The sequence below is a fragment of the Podarcis cretensis genome (assembly GCF_951804945.1).
Source record: "Podarcis cretensis genome assembly, chromosome: 5".
In the NCBI taxonomy this organism is placed as follows: Eukaryota; Metazoa; Chordata; class Lepidosauria; order Squamata; family Lacertidae; genus Podarcis; species Podarcis cretensis.
In genome coordinates, this window is record NC_137174.1 from 36,517,411 (window position 1) to 36,539,450 (window position 22,040).

Genomic DNA, 22,040 nt, shown 5'->3' on the forward strand with positions numbered 1-22,040 from the left:
CAAGTGGGCATAGGACTGCAGTCTCAGTTCAACAAAAGATTAGTCAAGGTGTAACAGATCATTTAGTACAGCAGTTAAGAGTACAATGATCAATTTGCAGGTAGCTGATTCAAAGCTCATCTGGGTGGCCTGAGGCACATTATTTTTCAGTCCGTAATCATATGGAGTTGATAGGTAAAGATAAAGGACCCCTGGACAGTTAAGTCCAGTCAAAGATGACTATGAGGTGCAGCACTCATCTCGCTTTTCAGGCCGAGGGAGCCGTCTTTTGTCCACAAAAAGCTTTCTGAGTCACATGGCCAGCATAACTAAACTGCTACTGGTGCACAGAGGACAAGTGCCAGAGCAGAAGGAAACACTGTTTACTTTCCTGTCTCAGCAGTACCTATTTATCTGCTTTTGCTGGTATGCTTTCAAACTGCTAGGTTGGCAGGGGCTGGGACAGAGCAACTGAAGCTCACCCCATTGCACAGATTTGAACTGCTGACTTTCCAATCAGCAAGCCCAAGAGGCTCAGTGGTTTAGACAGTGCCACCCGTGTCCCAAGCATATGGACTTAATGTTGGATTGATGAAAAAGAACACTTTGCAAATGTAGCTGACATGCACAATGGACCTTCTGAGAAAGCAACCACACAGAGAGGCAGCCACCTCCCAATCACTCCAAGGGGTGAATCTGCTTCCAGAATTTTCCAGAGAGTTATGGAGGTCACTGGTTCTCTACAGGACTTTAATCAATGCAGCAACTACTGGTAACCTCATGTATATTGTATAACGTATAACTCAAAACTACCCAAGAGAGGTGTTTTGAAACAGTTACTTACCATTAATAAATCAGGATATGCATAAGCCAAACTTACCCTTGGCCTTTCCTGTTTAGCATGTAAAATATGCCAGCATCCAGCTCTTAATGATGCCTTTCAATTACCGGTACATGCACACCCAGAAACTTCATGCAATGGCTTCATTTAATGCAAGAATTAGAAGCCATGCTCCTCTATTGCCCCATAGCATGGAATGATACGTATTTGGGGAATAAGAATAGATATAATTTAGCTATATTGTTAAACAGATATAATAATTATCTATGTAATATTTTTCTTTTTGATGTAGTTTGTTATTATTTATTTCTTTGTCCTCCTTTTCTTCCTTTTTATATTGTGAGTATTTATTATCAAATTATGGTTTAGATGTCTACGACCATACTATCCTGAACACGCCTGATCTTGTCTGATCTCGGAAGCTAAGCAGGGTAACGCCTGGTTAGTACTTGGATGGGAGACCGCCTGGGAATACCATGTGCTGTAGGCTTTTGCTGTGGGTTAAACCACAGAGCCTAGGACTTGCCGATCAGAAGGTTGGCGGTTCGAATCCACGCAACGGTGTGAGCTCCCATTTCTCGGTCCCTACTCCTTCCAACCTAGCAGTTCAAAAGCACGTCAAAGCGCAAGTAGATAAATAGGTACCGCTCCTGGAGGAAGGTAAACGGCGTTTCCGTGCGCTGCTCTGGTTCGCCAGAAGTCGCTTAGTCATGCTGGCCACATGACCCGGAAGCTGTACACTGGCTCCCTCAGCCAATAACGCAAGATGAGCGCCGCAACCCCAGAGTCGGTCACGACTGGACCTAATGGTCAGGGGTCCCTTTACCTTTACCTATGGTTTAGATGGCTAAAATAATAAATACTTGGATGCAGAAATAAAAATGAATTATTTTCTCATAATGAAATGAGAACCTGATTGTATTTGTACGGCACAGATGTCGTAAGTCAAATTGCCCTCTGGGAAGGGAGTTGCTTTCTTTCTCTCAGAGTCCCAGCACACCTGTCTCGGCATTTGAGTAAATGATGTCAACTTGGACCCTGTGGAGGATCCATTGGAAATGGGGCAGAGTTTGAACTTCCGGTTTAAATTCCTATTGCTGATTGAGGTGATCCCATTCCTGTTTCCTTTTTCTTTTTGGAATTTTGCAGATTTGATTGCATTGCTTATGTTCTGATGTTCTAAGGGAGAGAAAGGGTTCTTCAAAATGTTGTTGTTTTTAATTAGAGATTGGTTCAGAGATCCACTTTGAATATCTGAACATTTATTTATGAGGTTATGGGAAGAGTCAGAAATTATATGGGAGGTTATGGGAAGAATCAGAAATTAAATACTGATGGCTCTGTCAAGGTTTGCTATTTTAATGTATGGGGACTGGGTGGTGAAGGAAAACAGACTATTAAGTGGATTTCCTTCCATCTTCCAATTCAACCTCTGTCATGTAGTTCTCTAAAACTGTTTTTTAAAACATGCACATTAGAATTGCACACCCCTCGTGGCAAGTCATAGAAAATGTTTTCCTGCAACTGTAATTATGCTCCAAGAACACCATCTGAGAGAAAGGCATGAAAGGTTATTGAAGCACAAATGGTTTAGGCAACACTTTTTAGCTCAGGGCCCTTTGAAAACTTGGGATGTGGCTATCATTATAGCAGAAACAACCACCTTTCAACAGCCAGTTATGTAACTGGCAGGGTGCTACTTATTCACCAATAAAAAGGAAATAGCAACACCCCAAATAAACATTAGGAAGACTGAAATATACTCGGAGTCAAGTGTGGATTTCATGCTCTTTATTCAGCTCATAGTAGTGAGGCATGGAAGTTCCCCCAAAATGTCTGCTTTATCTACATTATTTACACAATGGGCCCCACGTGATTGGCTAATTCCGGGATTCTCCTGTAGGCCAATCAGGTTGTGGATTCATGTCCACCTGGAGCTGGATTGGGTGGCTCCTGTGGACCAATCAGACTGCTGCATTCTGGATCCTATTGTTCTAGAACCAATCAGACTGCTGCATTTTGGATCCTTTCAACTCAGTACATAACAAAGACTTTACTTTGTATCCAACATTGCTGTTCCACTCATGCAACAGGCCTCTACTTCCAAAATGGAATTCCATGTCCTCTTCTTCCCCCTGCAGCCTCCTGTGCACCCTCAAAATCTGCTCCAGAGTGTTGCAGGACCATCTGCAACTGAATTTGTGGGAATAAGTAAGTCAAGGCAAGACCTTTTGCATGAGTGGAACTCAGTTTCTGCAGTGTTGGCTACAACTCTTCATGTTTCTACTTTAATACACAGTTTAATGATAATAATAATACCTTTGAAGGTGACCCGGAAACTACAACTAATCCAGAATGCGGCAGCTAGAATGGTGACTGGGAGCGGCCGCCGAGACCACATAACACCAGTCTTGAAAGATCTACATTGGTCCCCAGTATGTTTCAGAGCACAATTCAAAGTGTTGGTTCTGACCTTTAAAGCCCTAAACGGCCTCAGTCCAGTATACCTGAAGGAGCATCTCCACCCCCATCCGTCTGCCCGGACACTGAGGTCCAGCGCTGAGGGCCTCCTGGCGGTTCCCTCACTGCGAGAAGCCAAGTTACAGGGAACCAAGCAAAAGGCTTTCTCAGTAGTGGCACCCGCCCTTTGGAAAGCCCACCCACCAGATGTCAAAGAGAAGAACAACTACCAGACTTTTAGAAGACATCTGAAGGCAGCCCTGTTTAGGGCAGCTACCACTGTATTTTAATACTTTGGTGGAAGCCGCCCAGAGTAGCTGGGGAAACCCAGCCAGATGGGTGGGCTAAAAATAAATTATTATTATTATTATTATTATTATTATTATTATTATTATTATTATTATTAATTCACTCCATCTGACAGACTGAAGGAAGGATAGGGAACCTCAAGATATCTGTGCTGACCTTGAATGGTTTTTACTTGTGTTTTATGCCTCCCAGAACTCAGAACAAACAGAAATATCAACATATCTCTAATCACATACCATGCTATTTGGCCACAGATGATCAGACAACATATTCAAATCAATTAGCTACTAGTGATATAATTTAAATGATTATGCAAAACCTAAAACTGTAGTAAAAGGCAGATTCTCACCAAGCATTTGTTCTCTCTCTCTCTCTCTATCTCCCCCACCCACCCCAGTCTGGAAGGACCTCCAGCCATCCAGAGGAGATTATGTGGTTGGTAGTGGATCCATCAGTGCTACAGTTTGCATCCTGTATCTCTAACACAGAGATGATTTTGAAAATGACGTTCAACAACCTCACAGAGTTAGTAGTCATGTTAATGAAATTGGAATATTCAAACTTAGAATCCATCTCCCTTGAAAGCCTACATCTTGCAGACAAGTGGGGGCGAGAGAGAGAGATGGATAGGGAAGGAGAGGGAAGGAGAGGGAGAGAACTGATTCCTTCATTTCCCAATTGTAAAGTCGCCAGAAGCATTTGGCTTACCCACAGTGGAATAATACTAGATGATCATCACTTAAACCAGAAGGACTCTTAATAAAAGTAAAAATGTGAAAGGGACCCCTGACCATTAGGTCCAGTTGTGGCCGACTCTGGGGTTGCGGCGCTCATCTTGCTTTATTGGCTGAGGGAGCCAGTGTACAGCTTCTGGGTTGTGTGGCCAGCATGCCTAAGCCACTTCTGGTGAAGCAGAGCAGCGCACGGAAACACCGTTTACCTTCCCACCAGAGCTGTACCTAATTATCTACTTGCGCTTTGACGTGCTTTCGAACTGTGAGGTTGGCAGGAGCAGGGACCAAGCAACAGGAGCTCACCCCATCGCGGGGATTCGAACCGCCGACCTTCTGATAGGCAAGTCCTAGGCTCTGTGGTTTAACCCACAACGCCACCCGCATCCCTTTAATAAAAGTAGGAAAATGAAAAAGATGGGTGGGAGCACATTACAAATGATGCTTGTCAACCTGTGTTCACAAGGTGCACAAAGGTGTATGATGCAACAACCAGGTCAGAATCTGGATGAGAGAACTACATACGCATCTCAAATTCCAACATAGAAAAATAAATGACATATAATATGTATCATTAATGCATGTATGAAGAGAGCTGGCCTTAGGAATGCCATGTCAAGGGATGCTCTGTGCTGAGCTCAGTGACTGTGTGTGTGTGTGTGTTTTATGTACTCTCTGCAGTGGAAAAAGCAAATGTCTGTAGTCTTTCTTCTTCTTCAAGGTTCTACACTTTGTTGGGATACTAACTGCAATAATGATCTTCCTTCCATTGGCTTTAAAATATGTTTCATTTTCCACTTTGTTGTTACTTGTAGTAGGTAAAAATCAGTGTAACAAAGCTTTGCTTTAAGATTGTTACCAAGCGCTTAACCTGTAAGAAGTCAGGTAGGTAAAAATGGTTATTCTGACATAAAGAAGGCGTGTTAAAAGATAACAACTGCTATGAAACAAGAAAAATATATTAAAAGCAAAATAAGGCATGGGTTGGTCATGTGGTTACTACAGCTCTATATTTTGTTTTTTGTTTTTAATGTTTTTATTAATTTTTATTTATAACACTCCAATTAATAACATATCAAATCTTGCCATGTCATAATCCAAATAACAAAGCCAATCATACATTCCCAATTATACAATTTACAGAGACTTCCCATGTTCTGGCTGGTCAGGAGAAAATCTTTTGTTTCTTGTTCCTGCCTTTTCTCTCCTGGTTGTTCACATCATAATTCTAATCTTAATCCTTTATTTTATCTTAATAGTTACTAGTATCGACTTTCAATCGTATTTAACTAATCCATATGTATGTTAACATGCAAGAGGAAATTTGCTTTTCTTCTTATTTGTTCACCAAATGTTTTTCGCTGCAGTCCCCCTCAGAGGTCCCTTTCTCATTCCACAGTCTTGTCTTCCAGGACTCTGGGTTGTCTTCCAGCTTTCCTTTGTTTGATGAAAGGTTAAGAAGTTTCAGGTTAAGAACAGACCTCCGGAACAAATTAAGTATGTAACCAGAGGTACCACTGTATAGATTGTTGGGCAGACTGTTTGCAATATTGCAATGTAAATAAACTGTAATCAACAGAAATAAGTCATTTGGCGATTGATCAGCCTTCTTGGAGACCACACAATCCCGCCCTCCAGGCCCTAGAAGGGGGGCTGCTAGACATCCATTCAGCCTCCTCTCTCACTCATAATGAAAAACTTCTGCAAACAGCTGCACTATTTGTTGTCCCAAATTGTTATCTCAAGTCAGCCATCAAATATTTCCTGCTTCCCTTGAAAAAGGGAGGAATTCTCATTTTTCTGTGCTGTGTCTTATTAAGAAACACCATCTTGTTTCTTCTTTTATCTTTATCAAGTCTTTCAAGACTGAGTAAAGCCACACTGTTGAATACAGTATAATTTCTTGATGAGGCTTGGCATAGAAAACCAATTGTAGATATTAAGAAGAGAAAAAGAATGTGCCAAACACCTCTGTAATCCAAATGTCATGATGAGAATCTCTTAGAAGTCTGAGCTTAATCACCAGGGACTGTACAATTCTGCAGGTTTTTTCTTAGTCTTCTTCAGTCCAGACTATGTCTGTTTATTGTCCAAATCAAATTATTTTATCAAACAGATATTTCTGGCTATGAGAGTGACTTCAGAGAGTGCCAGCCGTGTTGTGTTCTGGGACCCAGTGTCCTGCTGCTTGTACCTTGATGCAAACTGACAATCTCAGACAATCTGTGGGTCTACTAGACAGTCCTCCTCCACCCTGGGGAGTCTGCCAGGGCTAATTACCCCCATATCAGCCCTGAATTACCGGCATGGCTGGGATCCGATCGTATGGAAGTCAGCCATTTCCCACTGCCGGAAACAGGAAGCCCACCTTCACTTTAACTTTAATCGATATACGACAAAAGTTCATGCCAGCAAATGTGATTTCTTGTGTGAAATATACCCCGGTTGCAATCCATTGGTTGTCTCCAGCCCCCCTGAAAAGGCCCTTTCTTTTTCAAATCACCATAAATTACATCACTTTATCATCTTGAGCTGAGAATATATCTAAACATGTTTTTGTGCAAAGTCCCTTCATATCTTGCCAGTTCCAATTAGAGACCTCCACAGAGGCCCGCACCACAAATCCTCAGATTCACAAAGTTCTAATAAAATTCCTCTTGCATTCCATTTAGTTAATTAAATCTTTCTTTGTGAGGCTTGCCAAGTCATGAAGTAGCATGTATAGAAAAGAAACAGATGCTCACCTCAAATATACCGTAGCAAAATGACCAAAGTCCTTTCTGGATCAAAACCTTAGCACCCAGTGACTGGTTTGTTTAGCAGGTCCTTTTTGTCTCCTTCTTTTCAGAACATGCCAGTTTCTGAGTCCAAATTCAAATATTTTTTAAGGAACAGGAATGCTCCCGCTCATGGCGCTGGCAATGGAGAGTTTCCAATTTGTGCAATGTTAAGCACCCAGCATCCCTGCCCCCGCATTCCATTGTAGCAAGCGGCAGATATCGGATGACCCGCAGGTGAGAAGTCCCCCCCTGCCATGGGGGGGTCACCAGGGATAATTGCCCCCATATTATCCCTGATAAATGTTAGGATATTTCCGTTCCACCTTAAGAGGGAGCAGGCTGTGTGAGTCAGAGTCTGCGTATTTCCTGTTCACAGGAAATTTATGTTTTTGCTATTGCTTTCGTTTCTCTCTCTGCGCCAGAACACGCTAGCAGGCGGTCATGTTTGTTCTTTGTTCTGACCAACGTTGAATAAACATTCTAAGTGATACCCTTCTGAGTGCAACTTTTGCTGTGTGAATTCTGCTGATAGAGTGTGCATCAGCCCAGGAATGTGGCAATCTATTTCTGGAGCTGGTGTCGCTAATCGCTGATACTGCGTGACTACAGGAGGTCGATGGATCGTCCGGCAGCCGGCTTGGGGCTCAGATGGATTTTATCTCCCTGGCAGTATCCCAACAACAGGTTCCGGGCCCAGATTCACGGCACTTAAAGGAGAGTAAGAGACTGCGACTGCGACTGATCCAGACTGCTGAGGTATGTGTGGGGAAAAGCGAAAGCAGAGGCTTTCCGTTGCCGCAGCAAAGAGACTTTGATGTCCGGCAGGTCTAATTGGCCTGGGAGCCGTGCCAGAGGCTTCGTGATTAATGGGCTGCCGAGATAAGAAGTTTTTCAAGGCATAAAGGCTCACGGCTCAAGCAAAGAGGTGGAATGGAGTTTTTCCAAGCCTCTGAAGCTGCTGAGTGCCCAAAGTTAAACAGGCACAATTATGAGACCTGGGCTGTGTGGTGTGAGAGCTTGCTGCGACAGTTTGGGGTGTGGCATACTGTGTCTGAAGCCCCCCCCAGTTCCTGTGACAGAGAAATGGATGGCTCAGGATTCGAAAGCCATAGACGTAATAGTCTTGTCCGTCACTCTGGAGGAAATTGCTACGCTAGCTGGCAACACCACTGCACGTCAGATGTGGAATGCTTTGAAGAAAGCTCATCTGCCGGTTATCCCAGCCCAGAGTGTGAATGCATCGGAGGTCCTGGCTGTTTCCCAGAATGCGAGTGAATGCAGGGATGCTGAGGGCACCGGTTGCAAGCTGCAGGGGGAGCTGACTGTGATGTCATCCCAGGCAGCATTCCAGCCTCCAGGGGGAGCCAAGGAGTCGGCAGCTGAGAGCTCTGTCTCTGTTTCTCGTGGGAACCAAGGTCAAAGCCTTTGCAGAGGCCGGAAGGCCAGAGGTAAACAAAGACAGATGCCTGCAGATGGCCAGAAGCAGAAGGGGGGCAAGCTGCAAAAGCCCACGCCAGTGGAAAACAAGGCTTTGTTAGCTGGCACTGCTTCACCAAAGGCTAAAGGCAAGTCTGATGGCCAGGAGCAGGGGGGCAAGCTGCAAAAGCCCACGCCGGTGGAAAACAAGGTTTTGCTTGCCAGAAAGACTGCTCCAAAGGCCAAGGGAAGGTTTGTTGTGGACTCAGGTGCGAGCCGCCATTTATCGAAGGATAGGTACCTGTTTATCTCCTTCACACCTCAAGACGGAGAAATCCACCTGGCTGATGGAAGGACGTTGCAAATTGCAGGAGAAAGGACTGTTAAACTTGCAAGTTTGCATACAACCATCAGTAATGTACTTTTTGTTCCTGGAGCAACGGACAGTCTGCTCAGTGTACCACAGCTGATTGTACGTGGTTTTCAGGTTTCCTTCAAGAGCAACGGCTGTTTCATCAGCAAAGGCAAAGAGGACATTTTGCATGCAAAGTTTATAGATGGTTTATTCTGTATAACTTATGATGACAATGCTATTATGTCTAATGTTGATTCTTGTTGTGTTGCACAAACTAACAAGGTTCTTCATGCAGGATGTATTCATGATGCACATCGAAGATTTTGTCACATGTCTTGGCAGGCGCTGGCCAAGATGCCTGGGTTGGTTGTGTTGGTATCTGCTCTCTTCACTGTGCAGCGAAGTGCTTGTCACGAGACAGGTGTTTACATTCCACAGTCTGTGCTGTTGGAGTTTCTCACGGGAAAGGAGACTGGATGTGACGTACACTGGTTTCCTGTTTTTCTGTGTTCACACTGTGTTTCTCTCCGTGCTTCAGAGGAGAGAGGATGCTTTCTCTGCTCCGGCAGAGGCAAGATGTTTTTCTGTAATCTACCAGCTTTGAAGTGTAAATAAAGTAATATAGAGTATGTGGCATGTACTCCTCATCATTCCGCTGTGCTTGGGACACTACAATTTCAACATTTTTGGTTATCGGGCCCAGAAAGACGCAGTCATCTGAATGCCGGCAAAGAATGCAAAGGAATGCAGAGGGACGGATCGGACCATATCTCTGCGCGTCAGGATGATTGATGAGAGGTATGTTGCTTATGCTCCGGGCAGCCTGCCAGCTCCTAATTAATGGCTTTATGGCTGGACTTTGAACTTTAATGGCCATTTTGCCGGGCACGGGCAAAGGCTCAAAGGAACAAACTCCTATGCTGGGGAAAACCGAAAGTACCTTTTAAAAGTGCCTTTGGAATGAGGTTTGAGGCAGCTGCAGTTAAGCAGAGTGGCACAGGCTCACAGGCAGAGGCTGTTTTGAACTTGCTTTTGGAATGAAGCAGCACAGACGCAGCTTGTATAAAGCAGCTTGATTTAATGCAGCAGAGATGATGCAGAAGGCTAATGCCAGAGTCATGATGGCTAGCTGCAGAAGGCTGGCTGATGCAAATGGGGAATCTGATGCCAATCAGCCGCATGCTCAGCTTAGAGTAGCCTGTGATACTGCCATGATTCAGAATGAAGCAGACCGCCAGGGTGATAGCTGCATGGGTAAGGGGGAATCTTCACAGACGTCATCCCAGAGTGCAGTGGAACCACCAGATGGCACCAAAGCTTTGAAGGCAGTGAAATGCTACTCGTGTGGACGTCTAGGCCATATAAAGAGGGAATGCAAATATCCCAGGGCCAAGACAGAGCAGCGCAGCGGAAGCTCATCGCGTGGAAGAGGCCAGAGCAAAGGCAAAGGTCCGGTGTCCAGGACAACGCAGCACAAGGCAATGGTCTCACGCTTCACTCCAGAGGTTGCAGAGGTCCAGAAGACGTCTAGATCTTTCTTCGTTGTTGATTCGGCTGCAACGCACCACATGTGCAACGATAAGCGACTGTTCGTGTCTTTTACACCGCAGGAAGGTGCGATTCACCAGGCGGATGACCACACAATCCCCAGTAAAGGCTACGGAACTGTTGTTCTTCACAGTTTGGACTTATCGATACAGGATGTGCTTTATGTACCGGATGCCAAACATAATCTGCTCAGCGTTGGACAGCTGGATGAGCGGAAAATTGACGTTTCCTTTAAGAACAAAAGGTGCATCATCACAAAGAAAAATGATTATGTATTGCATGCTGAATATGTTGATCGCTTGTATGTTTTGTATTTTGATGATGATGTGCAGGATGAAACTTGTTGCATTGCAGGTTCCAACAAAAGTTTGCATGCAGAATGTATTCACGATTTTCCCCGGAAATTTGGTCATTTGCATTTTGAGGCAGTATCTAAAATGCCTGCCTTGGTTGAAGGTATGACTATTAAACCCTGCAGGTACCACATGAAGTGCAAGGCATGCGCAGCAAACAAGGTGAAAATGGCTGTGAAAGGTAAGGTGTCTAGTAGGCAAGCTACAGAACCATACCAGGTTGTTCATGCTGATTTGGTTGGACCACTAGCGCCCTCTTTGGGTGGAAACAGGTACTTCATGGTTCTCATTGATGCATTTTCCAGGTATTTTTATGTGTACAATCTCAAGCAGAAATCAGAGGCTTTTCCAAGGTTCAAGGAATTCTGTGCTTGGTTGGAAAATGTGCATGGTAAGAAGATAAAAATTCTTTTCACTGATCGCGGGGGGGAATTCACTTCTCAGCAGTTTGAAGCTTTTCTGACTGAGAAAGGAATTCAACACGATTTGTCTAGTCCTCGCTCGCCATGGCAGAATGGACTTTGCGAGAGGGCAAATCAAACATTGCTTCAAGGGTTAAAAACCTTGCTGCATGATGCCAATCTTCCAGAGAGTTATTGGGCCGAATCTCTCTCGTGTTTTGTTTACAGTTATAATCGCAGGTTATCTTCAGCGATTGGTTGTACCCCCTATGAGAAGATGTTTGGCAAAAAGCCATACATCAAACACATGAAAATTTTTGGTTCTGACATGTGGGTTCACTCACCACAAAGCTCCAAGTTAGACAAGCGTGGATTGCATGGTATCTTTCTAGGTTATCAGAAAGGTTCTTACAGAATAATGATGACTGACTCTAAGACAATTAAGCTCACAAGAAGTGTTGAGTACAATGCCAAGTGGGGGGAGAATGTGGGAATTTTCCAATGTTATCCTGAAGACAGTGATGAGACTGAGGATAGTCAAAAGCAGCCACAGCAACCCACACCCACTGATAAAGGTTCTGATTCTGAGTCTGAAACTGAATTGGGTGATTCAGAGGATTTCAAGAGTGCGAAAGCCTCTATGCGACCCTCTGAAAGCTCTGATCAAGAATTGGAGGAACCATTGTTCACAATAGGTCATTTTTCTCCTAAGAAGGAAGAGGAGAGTGTTGAAGACCTACGGCTAATTCGCAGGTCACAGAGAGCCACAAAAGGCAGACCTCCAAAGGGATTTGCTGATGAGTTTGCCAAGATAGCAGTAACAGCTGTTAAAAGCTCCAAGAAGGTATTTGAACCTTCAAGTTTCCAAGAAATCCAGGATTTGGATTCAAAGGAAGCTGAGCCATGGTTAAATGCCATGAAGGCTGAGTTTGATTCCTTGGAAAGGAACAAAACATGGGAACTTGTTCCAGTAGTTCCAGGAATGAAACTGCTTGGAAGCAAATGGGTCTTCAAAGCGAAGACTGATCAAAATGGCAAGATAGTCAGACACAAAGCCAGATTGGTAGCCAGAGGTTTTGCACAGGTACCAGGTGAAGACTATCACGAGACCTACTCACCCACAGTGAGGTATGAGAGCATTAGGCTTATGCTCAAGCTAGCTGCAGAGGAGAATCTACACATTAGTCACCATGATGTGAATACAGCTTTTCTGTACGGATCTCTAGATGAATCACTTTATATGCTTCCACCTGATGGCGTACAGGTAAAACAGGGATTTGTTTGTGCTCTGAAGAAGTCCCTTTATGGTCTCAAACAAAGTGCACGGTGTTGGCACACAAAACTCACTGAAGTATTGTTTTCTCTAGGTTTTCAGCAAGGGAAAGCTGATCCATGTGTATTTGTCAAAGAGGAGGGGCAAAAGAAACTGTATTGTTTGTTTTATGTTGATGATCTTTTATTCTTTTGGGAAGATGTCACAATGTACAATAACGCCCTAGCTCAACTGAAAGAGCACTTTGACATGAAAGATCTTGGTGAGGTAAACAACTACCTATCTCTGGAAATAGAGAGAGATCAAGATGGTAACATTCTAGTACACCAGTCACGGAAAATTGCTGATGTGTTAAGCAAACTAAACCTGATGGATGCTAACCCTGTAGACACACCGATGACAACAGGTTATAAGGTAGATGACACTGAAGAAGCATTTTCTGACACTACACTGTACAGAAGTGTGATAGGCAAGCTAAACTTCATTGCCAGATGTTCAAGACCAGACATTGCTGTTAGCTGTAATTTGCTAAGCAGACAAGTCAACAATCCTACTGTTAAGGATTGGAAAGCTCTGAAACGCATAGCGCGGTATTTGAAAGGCACTATGCATTACAGACTGAGATTTAACAATCAGAAGTCTGGTGGTCTTGAGATATTTGCAGATGCAAGTTTTGGAAGTGACACTACAGACAGGAAAAGCACGTCTGGAGTTTGCTATATGTACAATCAGGGTCTATTTGATTGGTCATGCAAGAAGCAAACAACAGTTAGCTTAAGTACTTGTGAAGCTGAACTGAATGCACTGTCTTATTCACTTAAGGATTGTGAATGGTTGTTACAATTGTGCAAAGACATGAAAATTCCTGTCAAATGTCCAATCCAGGTTTACCAGGACAACAAAGCATATTTGGCTTTGCTGAATTCTGAAGGTTGCAAGCAAAGCACGAAGCACTTGCAATTGAAGTTGCAACATGCTAGGGAACGTATTCAGAAGGGACTCGTAACGGTGTCCTATATGCCAGGTAATGAAATTCCTGCTGATGTATTGTCCAAGATTGTATCAAGGGATCAACACTGTACCTATGTGCAGAAGTTGGGTTTGTACTGATATTGTACGAACACGCTGCCCAGTGATGTTCACAGAAAGGGGGAGGATGTTGGTTTCTGCTCTCTTCACTGTGCAGCGAAGTGCTTGTCACGAGACAGGTGTTTACATTCCACAGTCTGTGCTGTTGGAATTTCTCACGGGAAAGGAGACTGGATGTGACATACACTGGTTTCCTGTTTTTCTGTGTTCACACTGTGTTTCTCTCCGTGCTTCAGAGGAGAGAGGATGCTTTCTCTGCTCCGGCAGAGGCAAGATGTTTTTCTGTAATCTACCAGCTTTGAAGTGTAAATAAAGTAATATAGAGTATGTGGCACGTACTCCTCATCATTCCGCTGTGCTTGGGACACTGCAATTTCAACAGGTTGAAGGTTTGGACATCAAACCTTGTAAGTTTCACATGAAATGTGTATCTTGTGCAGAGAACAAGGTGAATGTTGCTCCAAAAGGCAAGGAGTCTAGCAGGCAGGCTTCCAAACCCTACCAGTTAGTGCACGCGGACCTGGTTGGGCCACTTGCGCCCTCTTTGGGAGGAGCAAGGTACTTCATGGTTCTAATTGATTCTTTTTCAAGGTACATTCATGTCTTTATGCTTGAGCAGAAATCGCAAGCGTTTCCTAGGTTCAAGGCATTCTGTGATTGGTTGGACAATGTTCACGGTAAGCGCATCAGCTGCCTTTTTACCGATCAAGGCGGGGAGTTCACTTCTCAGCAGTTTGAAGCTTTCCTGACTGAGAAGGGAATCCAGCATGACTTGTCTACGCCTAGATCGCCATGGATGAATGGACTTGCAGAGCGAGCAAACCAGACATTGCTTCAAGGTATGAAAACCTTGTTGCATGATGCCAACCTCCCTGAGAAGTTTTGGGGGGAGGTTCTATCGACGGTAGTTTATACCTTAAATCGCAGACTGTCATCACCTATTGGTTGCACTCCGTATGAGAAGATGTTTGGTAAGAAACCGAATGTCAAGCACATGAGAATCTTCGGTTCTGACATGTGGATACATACCCCACAAAGCAACAAGCTTGGGAAGCGTGGGGCACATGGTTTGTTCATGGGGTACGAAAAAGGTGCATACAGAGTATGGATGACTGGATCTAAGTCCATTAAGTTCACAAGGAGTGTTGAGTACAATCCTAAGTGGGGGGGAAATGTGGGAATTTTCCAGAGTTACCCAGAGGAGGATGAAGGTGATGTGAAAAAACCAGATAATGTTCAGAGAGCTGAGGAAGCTGATGATGATGATGATGATGATGATGATCAGAGTTCGGATTCCAGTTCAGTTGGTGGCGCTGCTGCTGGTGTCAATGGAAGTGATGACACAGCAGACTACAAGAGCGCAAAGGCCTCAGTCAGACCATCTGATGCGTCTGACAATGAACTGGAAGAACCACTGTTCACCATTGGTCGCTTTTCTCCTAAGAAAGAGGAGATGAGTCCAGAGGACTTGCGTCTAATTCGCAGGTCTGAAAGAGAGGTCTCCAAAGAGATTTGCTGATGAGTTTGCTAAGACAGCAACTGCTGTTCTTAGTAGCTCAGAGAAGGTATGGGAACCTTCAAGCTTCAAAGAGGTTCAGGAGTTAACCTCTAAAGATGCTGAGCCTTAGCTAAATGCCATGAAGGCTGAAGTTGATTCCTTGAATAGGAACCAAACTTGGGAGTTGGTACCGGTAGTCCCAGGAATGAGACTGGTTGGCAGCAAATGGGTCTTCAAGGCTAAGACAGACCAGAATGGCAAGGTAGTCAGACACAAAGCCAGATTGGTTGCCAGAGGTTTTTCACAGGTACCAGGACAGGATTACCACGAGACCTACTCTCCCACCGTTAAATATGAGAGCATTCGGCTGATGCTCAAGATAGCTGCAGAGGAGAAACTGCATGTTTCCCATCATGACATTAATACAGCTTTTTTGTACGGGATTTTGGACAAGCAGCTGTATATGCTTCCACCTGATGGAATGCAGATACAGAAGGGAATGGTCTGCAAACTGCGGAAATCCTTGTATGGTCTCAAGCAGAGTGCCAGGTGTTGGAACACAAAACTCACTGAGATGTTGCTTTCTCTAGGTTTTCACCAGGGCAAAGCTGATCCATGTGTGTTTGTCAAGGAGGAGGGGCAAAACAAACTGTATTGTTTATGTTTTGTTGATGATCTTCTGATGTTTTGGAAGAATCAGGCTTTTTACCAAAGCACCCTAGCTCAGCTGAAGGAGCACTTTGACATGAAGGATCTTGGTGAGGTATCCAACTATCTTTCTCTGCAGGTGGACAGGGACCAAGCAGCTAATTTTCTGGTACACCAAACACAGAAAATTGCTGATGTATTAACCAGGTTGAATTTGGTTGATGCAAACCCAGCAGACACACCGATGGTGACAGGTTACCAGGTGGACAGTACTGCTGAAGCGTTTTCTGACACTACGCTGTACAGATGCATTCTAGGCAAGTTGAATTTCATTGCTAGATGCTCAAGACCTGACATTGCTGTAAGCACTAACCTGCTAAGCAGACATGCTAACAATCCTACTGTTCAGGATTGGAAAGCTCTGAAGCGTATAGCCCGCTATTTGAAAGGGACTATGCACTACAGGCTGAGGTTCACCAGTCAGAAGACTGGAGGTCTTGAAATCTTTGCAGATGCTAGTTTTGGAAGTGACACCACGGATGGTACTAGCACTTCTGGAGTGTGCTACATGTACAACCACTGTCTGTTTGACTGGTTGTGCAAGAAGCAGACGACAGTGAGCCTAAGTTCCTGTGAAGCAGATCTCAATGCTCTGTCATTTTCACTCATGGATTGTGAATGGTTGATGCAACTGTTTAAGGACATTGGGGTTTCTGTGAAATGTCCTATACAAGTATATCAAGACAATAGATCCTGTTTGGCTTTGCTGAACTTGGAGAGTTGCAAGCAAAGAACCAAGTACTTGCAGATTAAGCTACATCGTGCAAGAGAGTGTATTCAAAAAGGACTGATTCAGGTGTCCTACGTGGCAGGAAATGAAATTCCTGCTGATCTGTTGTCTAAGGTTGTTAACAGAGAACAACTTAAGGTTTATGTACAGAGGTTGCAATTGGGTTGAACCACAGGTACTACAGGTTACACGGAAAGGGGGAGGATGTTAGGATATTTCCGTTCCACCTTAAGAGGGAGCAGGCTGTGTGAGTCAGAGTCTGCGTATTTCCTGTTCACAGGAAATTTATGTTTTTGCTATTGCTTTTGTTTCTCTCTCTGCGCCAGAACACGCTAGCAGGTGGTCATGTTTGTTCTTTGTTCTGACCAACGTTGAATAAACATTCTAAGTGATACCCTTCTGAGTGCAACTTTTGCTGTGTGAATTCTGCTGATAGAGTGTGCATCAGCCCAGGAATGTGGCAATCTATTTCTGGAGCTGGTGTCACTAATCGCTGATACTGCGTGACTACGGGAGGTCGATGGATCGTCCGGCAGCCGGCTTGGGGCTCAGATGGACTTTATCTCCCTGGCAGTATCCCAACAATAAATTGCATGACTGGGGGAAAAGGTGTCAAACGCTATGGCGATTGCACTGGAAATCCTACAGCTCTATATTTTGGGACACTGTTAATTTTCATTAAAAAAAACAACAGCAAGAGGAGAAGACTGAAGAAGCAGCTACAGCTCGTTAGACTGGAGTTTGTGGTAATACTGACCCTTTAACTCTAGTTTTTTAACTGACTGCAGAATGCTTATGGGAAGCAAGTAACAAGTGGCCATTTACTCATCACCAAGAGAAGATCCAAAGAGAATTCAAGTTTGCAAGTACTTCCCTCTGTGTATACATGAAAATCTTGAAATAATTACTATATTTAGTGCTATTGGTGCACCTATATAATTATATGACTTATTGAGTGCTGAAGATTGTTGTTGTGCTGAGATCCTTCTTTGAGGTTTCCTATAGGCATTTGGTTGCCCACTGTAAAAAGATGGTGCTTGACTCAGATAAGCCCCTGACCTGATCCAGCTTCTGATCTGCTTCTGTCCTTAATCTAAATAGAAATCTATGTCACCATAGTGGGGAAGACAGCTCATTCTCCTGTTCACATGCTATGCATTGATGGGGCATGATGCCAAGACTCCTGCTGTTTTTTTCTTAATCTTTAAACTGGACTTGGCCAAGGCAGCTTTTCAAACAGAGGAGTATCCTCTGGAAAGTAAGGCATATGGGCACTCTAGTGCCTAGCTGAGTCACAATGGAAGTGAGTGGTGCAAATATGGTCCTGTTGGGGGGCCACTAGGGGCGCATTGGAAGATGGCTGACAATAACATCTCTCCGACCCACACGAGGTAATTAAGAGGCTGTGCTGGGAGTATTCAGCTTCCCTGCCCCCCCCAAGGGAATGGGGGGACTGCGCTTGCCTGCTGTGCCCATAAATCACCCCCGGATTCGAGGGGGTTAAGGCACTAGGCAGAACGCCCTTGTGTGGACTTCGGCTCTCCTGGGCGCTGTCTCCGATTCGCGCAACTAGCTGCAGCAACTTGAAAATAAACAATTAGGAAGAAGCAAATGCACATTTTTCAAGTGAAGAATGGGAAGTAAAGACTGCTAATTGAAGGGACCTCTGTGAAAGAAGACGGGTCGGATAAACAGGAATATATCATGAGAAGACACACCAAGGCTCGGTATGTCGGCAGTGGGACTGGATGGGGGGAGGGACTTTTCTTTCTTTCTTCTATGTGATTAACCAATTATCTCCCCTCACAAGTCAGAAATGCCGCTTAAATGACCTAAGCTGGATGATTTAAGACTGTGTGGAGATAAACTCCAACCAAAAGTCTCCAGGGCCAGATGAACTGCATCCAAGAGTATTAAAAGAACTGGCAGATGTGATCTCAGAACCACTGGCAGTCATCTTTGAGAATTCCTGGAGAACAGGCGAAGTCCCAGCAGACTGGAGGAGGGCAAATGTTGTCCCTATTTTCAAAAAGGGGAAAAGAGAGGACCCAAATAATTACCGCCCAGTCAGTCTGACATCAATACCAGGGAAGATTCTGGAGCAGATCATTAAGCAAACAGTCTGTGAGCACCTAGAAAGGAATACTGTGATCACCAATAGTCAGCATGGATTTCTGAAAAATAAGTCATGTCAGACTAACCTGATCTCGTTTTTTGACAGAATTACAAGCCTGGTAGATGAAGGGAACGCAGTGGATGTAGCCTACCTTGATTTCAGCAAGGCATTTGACAAGGTGCCCCATGATATTCTTGTAAAGAAGCTGGTAAAATGCGGACTTGACTATGCTACCACTCAGTGGATTTGTAACTGGCTGTCTGACCGAACCCAAAGGGTGCTCATCAATGGTTCCTCTTCATCCTGGAGAAGAGTGACTAGTGGGGTGCCACAGGGTTCTGTCTTGGGCCCGGTCTTATTCAACATCTTTATCAATGACTTGGATGATGGACTCAAGGTCATCCTGATCAAATTTGCAGATGACACCAAACTGGGAGGGGTGGCTAACACCCCAGAGGACAGGATCACACTTCAAAACAACCTTGAGAGATTAGAGAACTGGGCCAAAACAAACAAGATGAATTTTAACAGGGAGAAATGTAAAGTATTGCACTTGGGCAAAAAAAATGAGATGCACAAATACAAGATGGGTGACACCTGGCTTGAGAGCAGTACATGTGAAAAGGATCTAGGAGTCTTGGTTGACCACAAACTTGACATGAGCCAACAGTGTGACGCGGCAGCTAAAAAAGCCAATGCAATTCTGGGCTGCATCAATAGGAGTATAGCATCTAGATCAAGGGAAGTAATAGTGCCACTGTATTCTGCTCTGGTCAGACCTCACCTGGAGTACTGTGTCCAGTTCTGGGCACTACAGTTCAAGAAGGACACTGACAAACTGGAACGTGTCCAGAGGAGGGCAACCAAAATGGTCAAAGGCCTGGAAACGATGCCTTATGAAGAATGGCTGAGGGAGCTGGGCATGTTTAGCCTGGAGAAGAGGAGGTTAAGGGGTGATATGATAGCCATGTTCAAATATATAAAAGGATGTCACATAGAGGAGGGAGAAAGGTTGTTTTCTGCTGCTCCAGAGAAGCGGACACGGAGCAATGGTTCCAAACTACAAGAAAAAAGATTCCACCTAAACATTAGGAAGAACTTCCTGACAGTAAGAGCTGTTCGACAGTGGAATTTGCTGCCAAGGAGTGTGGCGGAGTCTCCTTCTTTGGAGGTCTTTAAGCAGAGGCTTGACAACCATATGTCAGGAGTGCTCTGATGGTGTTTCCTGCTTGGCAGGGGGTTGGACTCGATGGCCCTTGTGGTCTCTTCCAACTCTATGATTCTATGATTCTATGATTCAAAAGCATGTTTTAAGGAGATCGAGGAAAGTACAAGAGTTTTGGGATGACGCAGTAAAAAACAGCGTCGCCATTTTGGCAAGTTCTGTCGAAAAATTTATGTCTGGGAGGAGGAATGGTTTTGTTTTCATACTGCTGGCGAACCTCCTCAGAGGATTAAAAGAAGGCGACAGATTTGCGAAGATTAATGATGGAAAGAGTGCTTTTATTTATGGAAGTGATGATATATGGAAACCATCTCGATATGGCTATTGGACGAACGGAAAAATTCACACAGGATTACAACTTGCTTTTACCTGCTTAAGGAGATTATTAGAAGAGGTCACAAAGAAAAAAGAAAAATATACGAAAATAACAAGATGAGATGTGGAAACAGCAAGATAGGACTGGATAGAATTATAAACATTATTTGGACAGATTTGTGGACATTAATACAGCAGCAAGAAGATGATTGGACCCCCTTAGGAACTTGAAATATGGGTACCTCCAACAAAAATTTAAAATTCGGCTTTGAAATTTGGAATTTATGTGATGTGATTTGATTTGATTTGATTGGTCGGTTAATAATTTTTTTTAATTTTTTTTTTAAATGGTCCTGTTGAGGGATGGGTGAAGACACTGCCATGCCAAGCATAACATGTGAATGAGGCACCACATATGAAAGTTCTGCCTGGGGAGGTAGGGAACCATGCTATCTCAGTGTTTCTCAAATGAATCTTCCTAGGCTTTATATGCTCAGCTGTCACCTATCAGGTGTGCCCTAAATGATTACACTATGCCAGCAGGCCTGAATGAGTCTGAAGGCTTAAAACTTGCTTTTTAAAAGGCTTCCAATAAAAAATGCTTGCAGTACTGGAGGCAGCTACTATGTCTGGTACAGTGGTACCTTGGTTCTCAAACTTAATCCATTCCAGAAGTCCGTTCCAAAACCAAAGCATTCTAAAACCAAGGCACACTTTCCCATAGAAAGTAATGCAAAATGGATTAACTGATTCCAGACTTTTAGAAACAACCCCCCAAACAGCAATTTAACAGGAATTTTACTATCTAACGAGACCACTGATCCATAAAATGAAAGCAATAAACAATGTAGTGCAGTCACACAATCAATCAATCAGTAGCTGAACTGAGTTCCACTCAGTCACAAAAACAAAACAAAAAGAGAGGCCAAAAATAATGCAGACAGACCTCAGCCTAACACTCAGTGTGGCACTCACAACGGAAGTGTGACACTCAAATCAGAAGTGTAACACTCAAAACAGAGCATGTTCAGCTTCTGAAAAAAAGATCACACTTACTTCCAGGTTTGCAGTTTTGGGGTTCCAAGTTGTTTGAATACCAGGGCATTTGAGAACCAAGGTACCACTGTAAATGTCTGTTTCTGCACCTTCACACAGGAACCCACAAAGGACTTTGTGCCTCCTAGGTGGGTCATAAGGAAAGGGTTAAAATGAGTGTGATGTGATTGTCAAGTGGAAACTGATAGGAGGAGTTAGTGTTAAAGTGGATGTTTTTTGGAAGTCAGTTGAGAGTGGGGAGTTGGAGAAGGAAGAGGGAGGATAAGTCTGTGGGTTGGTCGAGTTGTGTTGTGAGGGAATGAGAGGAACTGTTAGGTGGAGTCAGATAGATAGTTGGGATAATCAGTTTGAAGTTGTTAGGAATGTATAAGACAGTATAGAAACTAAGATTAAGAAACTGCCAAGAAAAATTAACCGAAACATTAAACGTGTTCATGCTTATGAAAATAAACTTGATTATTTGTTAATGTTAACAACTGTCTGGACTCTGTGTGTCCCCGAGGGAAACGGGTTGGTGGCAGCAAAGAGGCAATCACAGTGGTGGCACAGGGATCAATAAACCGTCAAACGTCCGGGGACCCTGTGTGATCGCCACAGTCTTTTCCTTAAACAAACAAAATTATTGCTGCAAAGGAAGCGAAGTGGCAAGGCAGGCTAGATATTAGGAATCTTGCTTTAAGACACTTAAAAGGAGGGATGGTTTCTTTCATGTTCTCTTTATGTTGCAAGAACAGCATCTTCCAGCTAAAGATGTAATAACGAATTACAAAGTATCGCTCATAAGGGCCACAGCTCCATCTTGTGGCATCAGACTGCATCAACTTGCTTAAAGTGGTAACTCATTCCGAAAATGTATG

At 43.9% G+C, this 22,040-nt stretch overlaps 1 protein-coding gene and 1 long non-coding RNA gene across 2 annotated transcripts in view; both read left to right on the plus strand.

The window, feature by feature from the left end:
• Nucleotides 1–22,040, plus strand: part of LOC307216339 — a 265,091-nt gene that overhangs the window by 128,436 nt on the left and 114,615 nt on the right. The window lies entirely within an intron of this gene.
• On the plus strand, nt 9,035–16,782 carry LOC307216289 (uncharacterized protein). Its single transcript, XM_079976444.1, has 3 exons — nt 9,035–9,237; nt 13,918–13,942; nt 15,624–16,782. The coding sequence occupies exons 1-3, from the start codon at nt 9,112–9,114 to the stop codon at nt 16,637–16,639; spliced, it is 1,167 nt and encodes a 388-aa protein (XP_079832570.1). The 5' UTR covers nt 9,035–9,111; the 3' UTR covers nt 16,640–16,782.

What these genes read in the sequence shown, in the direction of transcription:
- LOC307216289 (XM_079976444.1), top strand. Translation starts at nt 9,112, where the DNA reads ATGTCTAATGTTGATTCTTGTTGTGTTGCACAAACTAACAAGGTTCTT. An exon ending in TGGCCAAGATGCCTGGGTTG is followed by an intron (nt 9,238 to 13,917) that starts GTTGTGTTGGTA and finishes CAATTTCAACAG; the next exon opens with GTTGAAGGTTTGGACATCAA. An exon ending in AGGTTTGGACATCAAACCTT is followed by an intron (nt 13,943 to 15,623) that starts GTAAGTTTCACA and finishes TGCTTTCTCTAG; the next exon opens with GTTTTCACCAGGGCAAAGCT.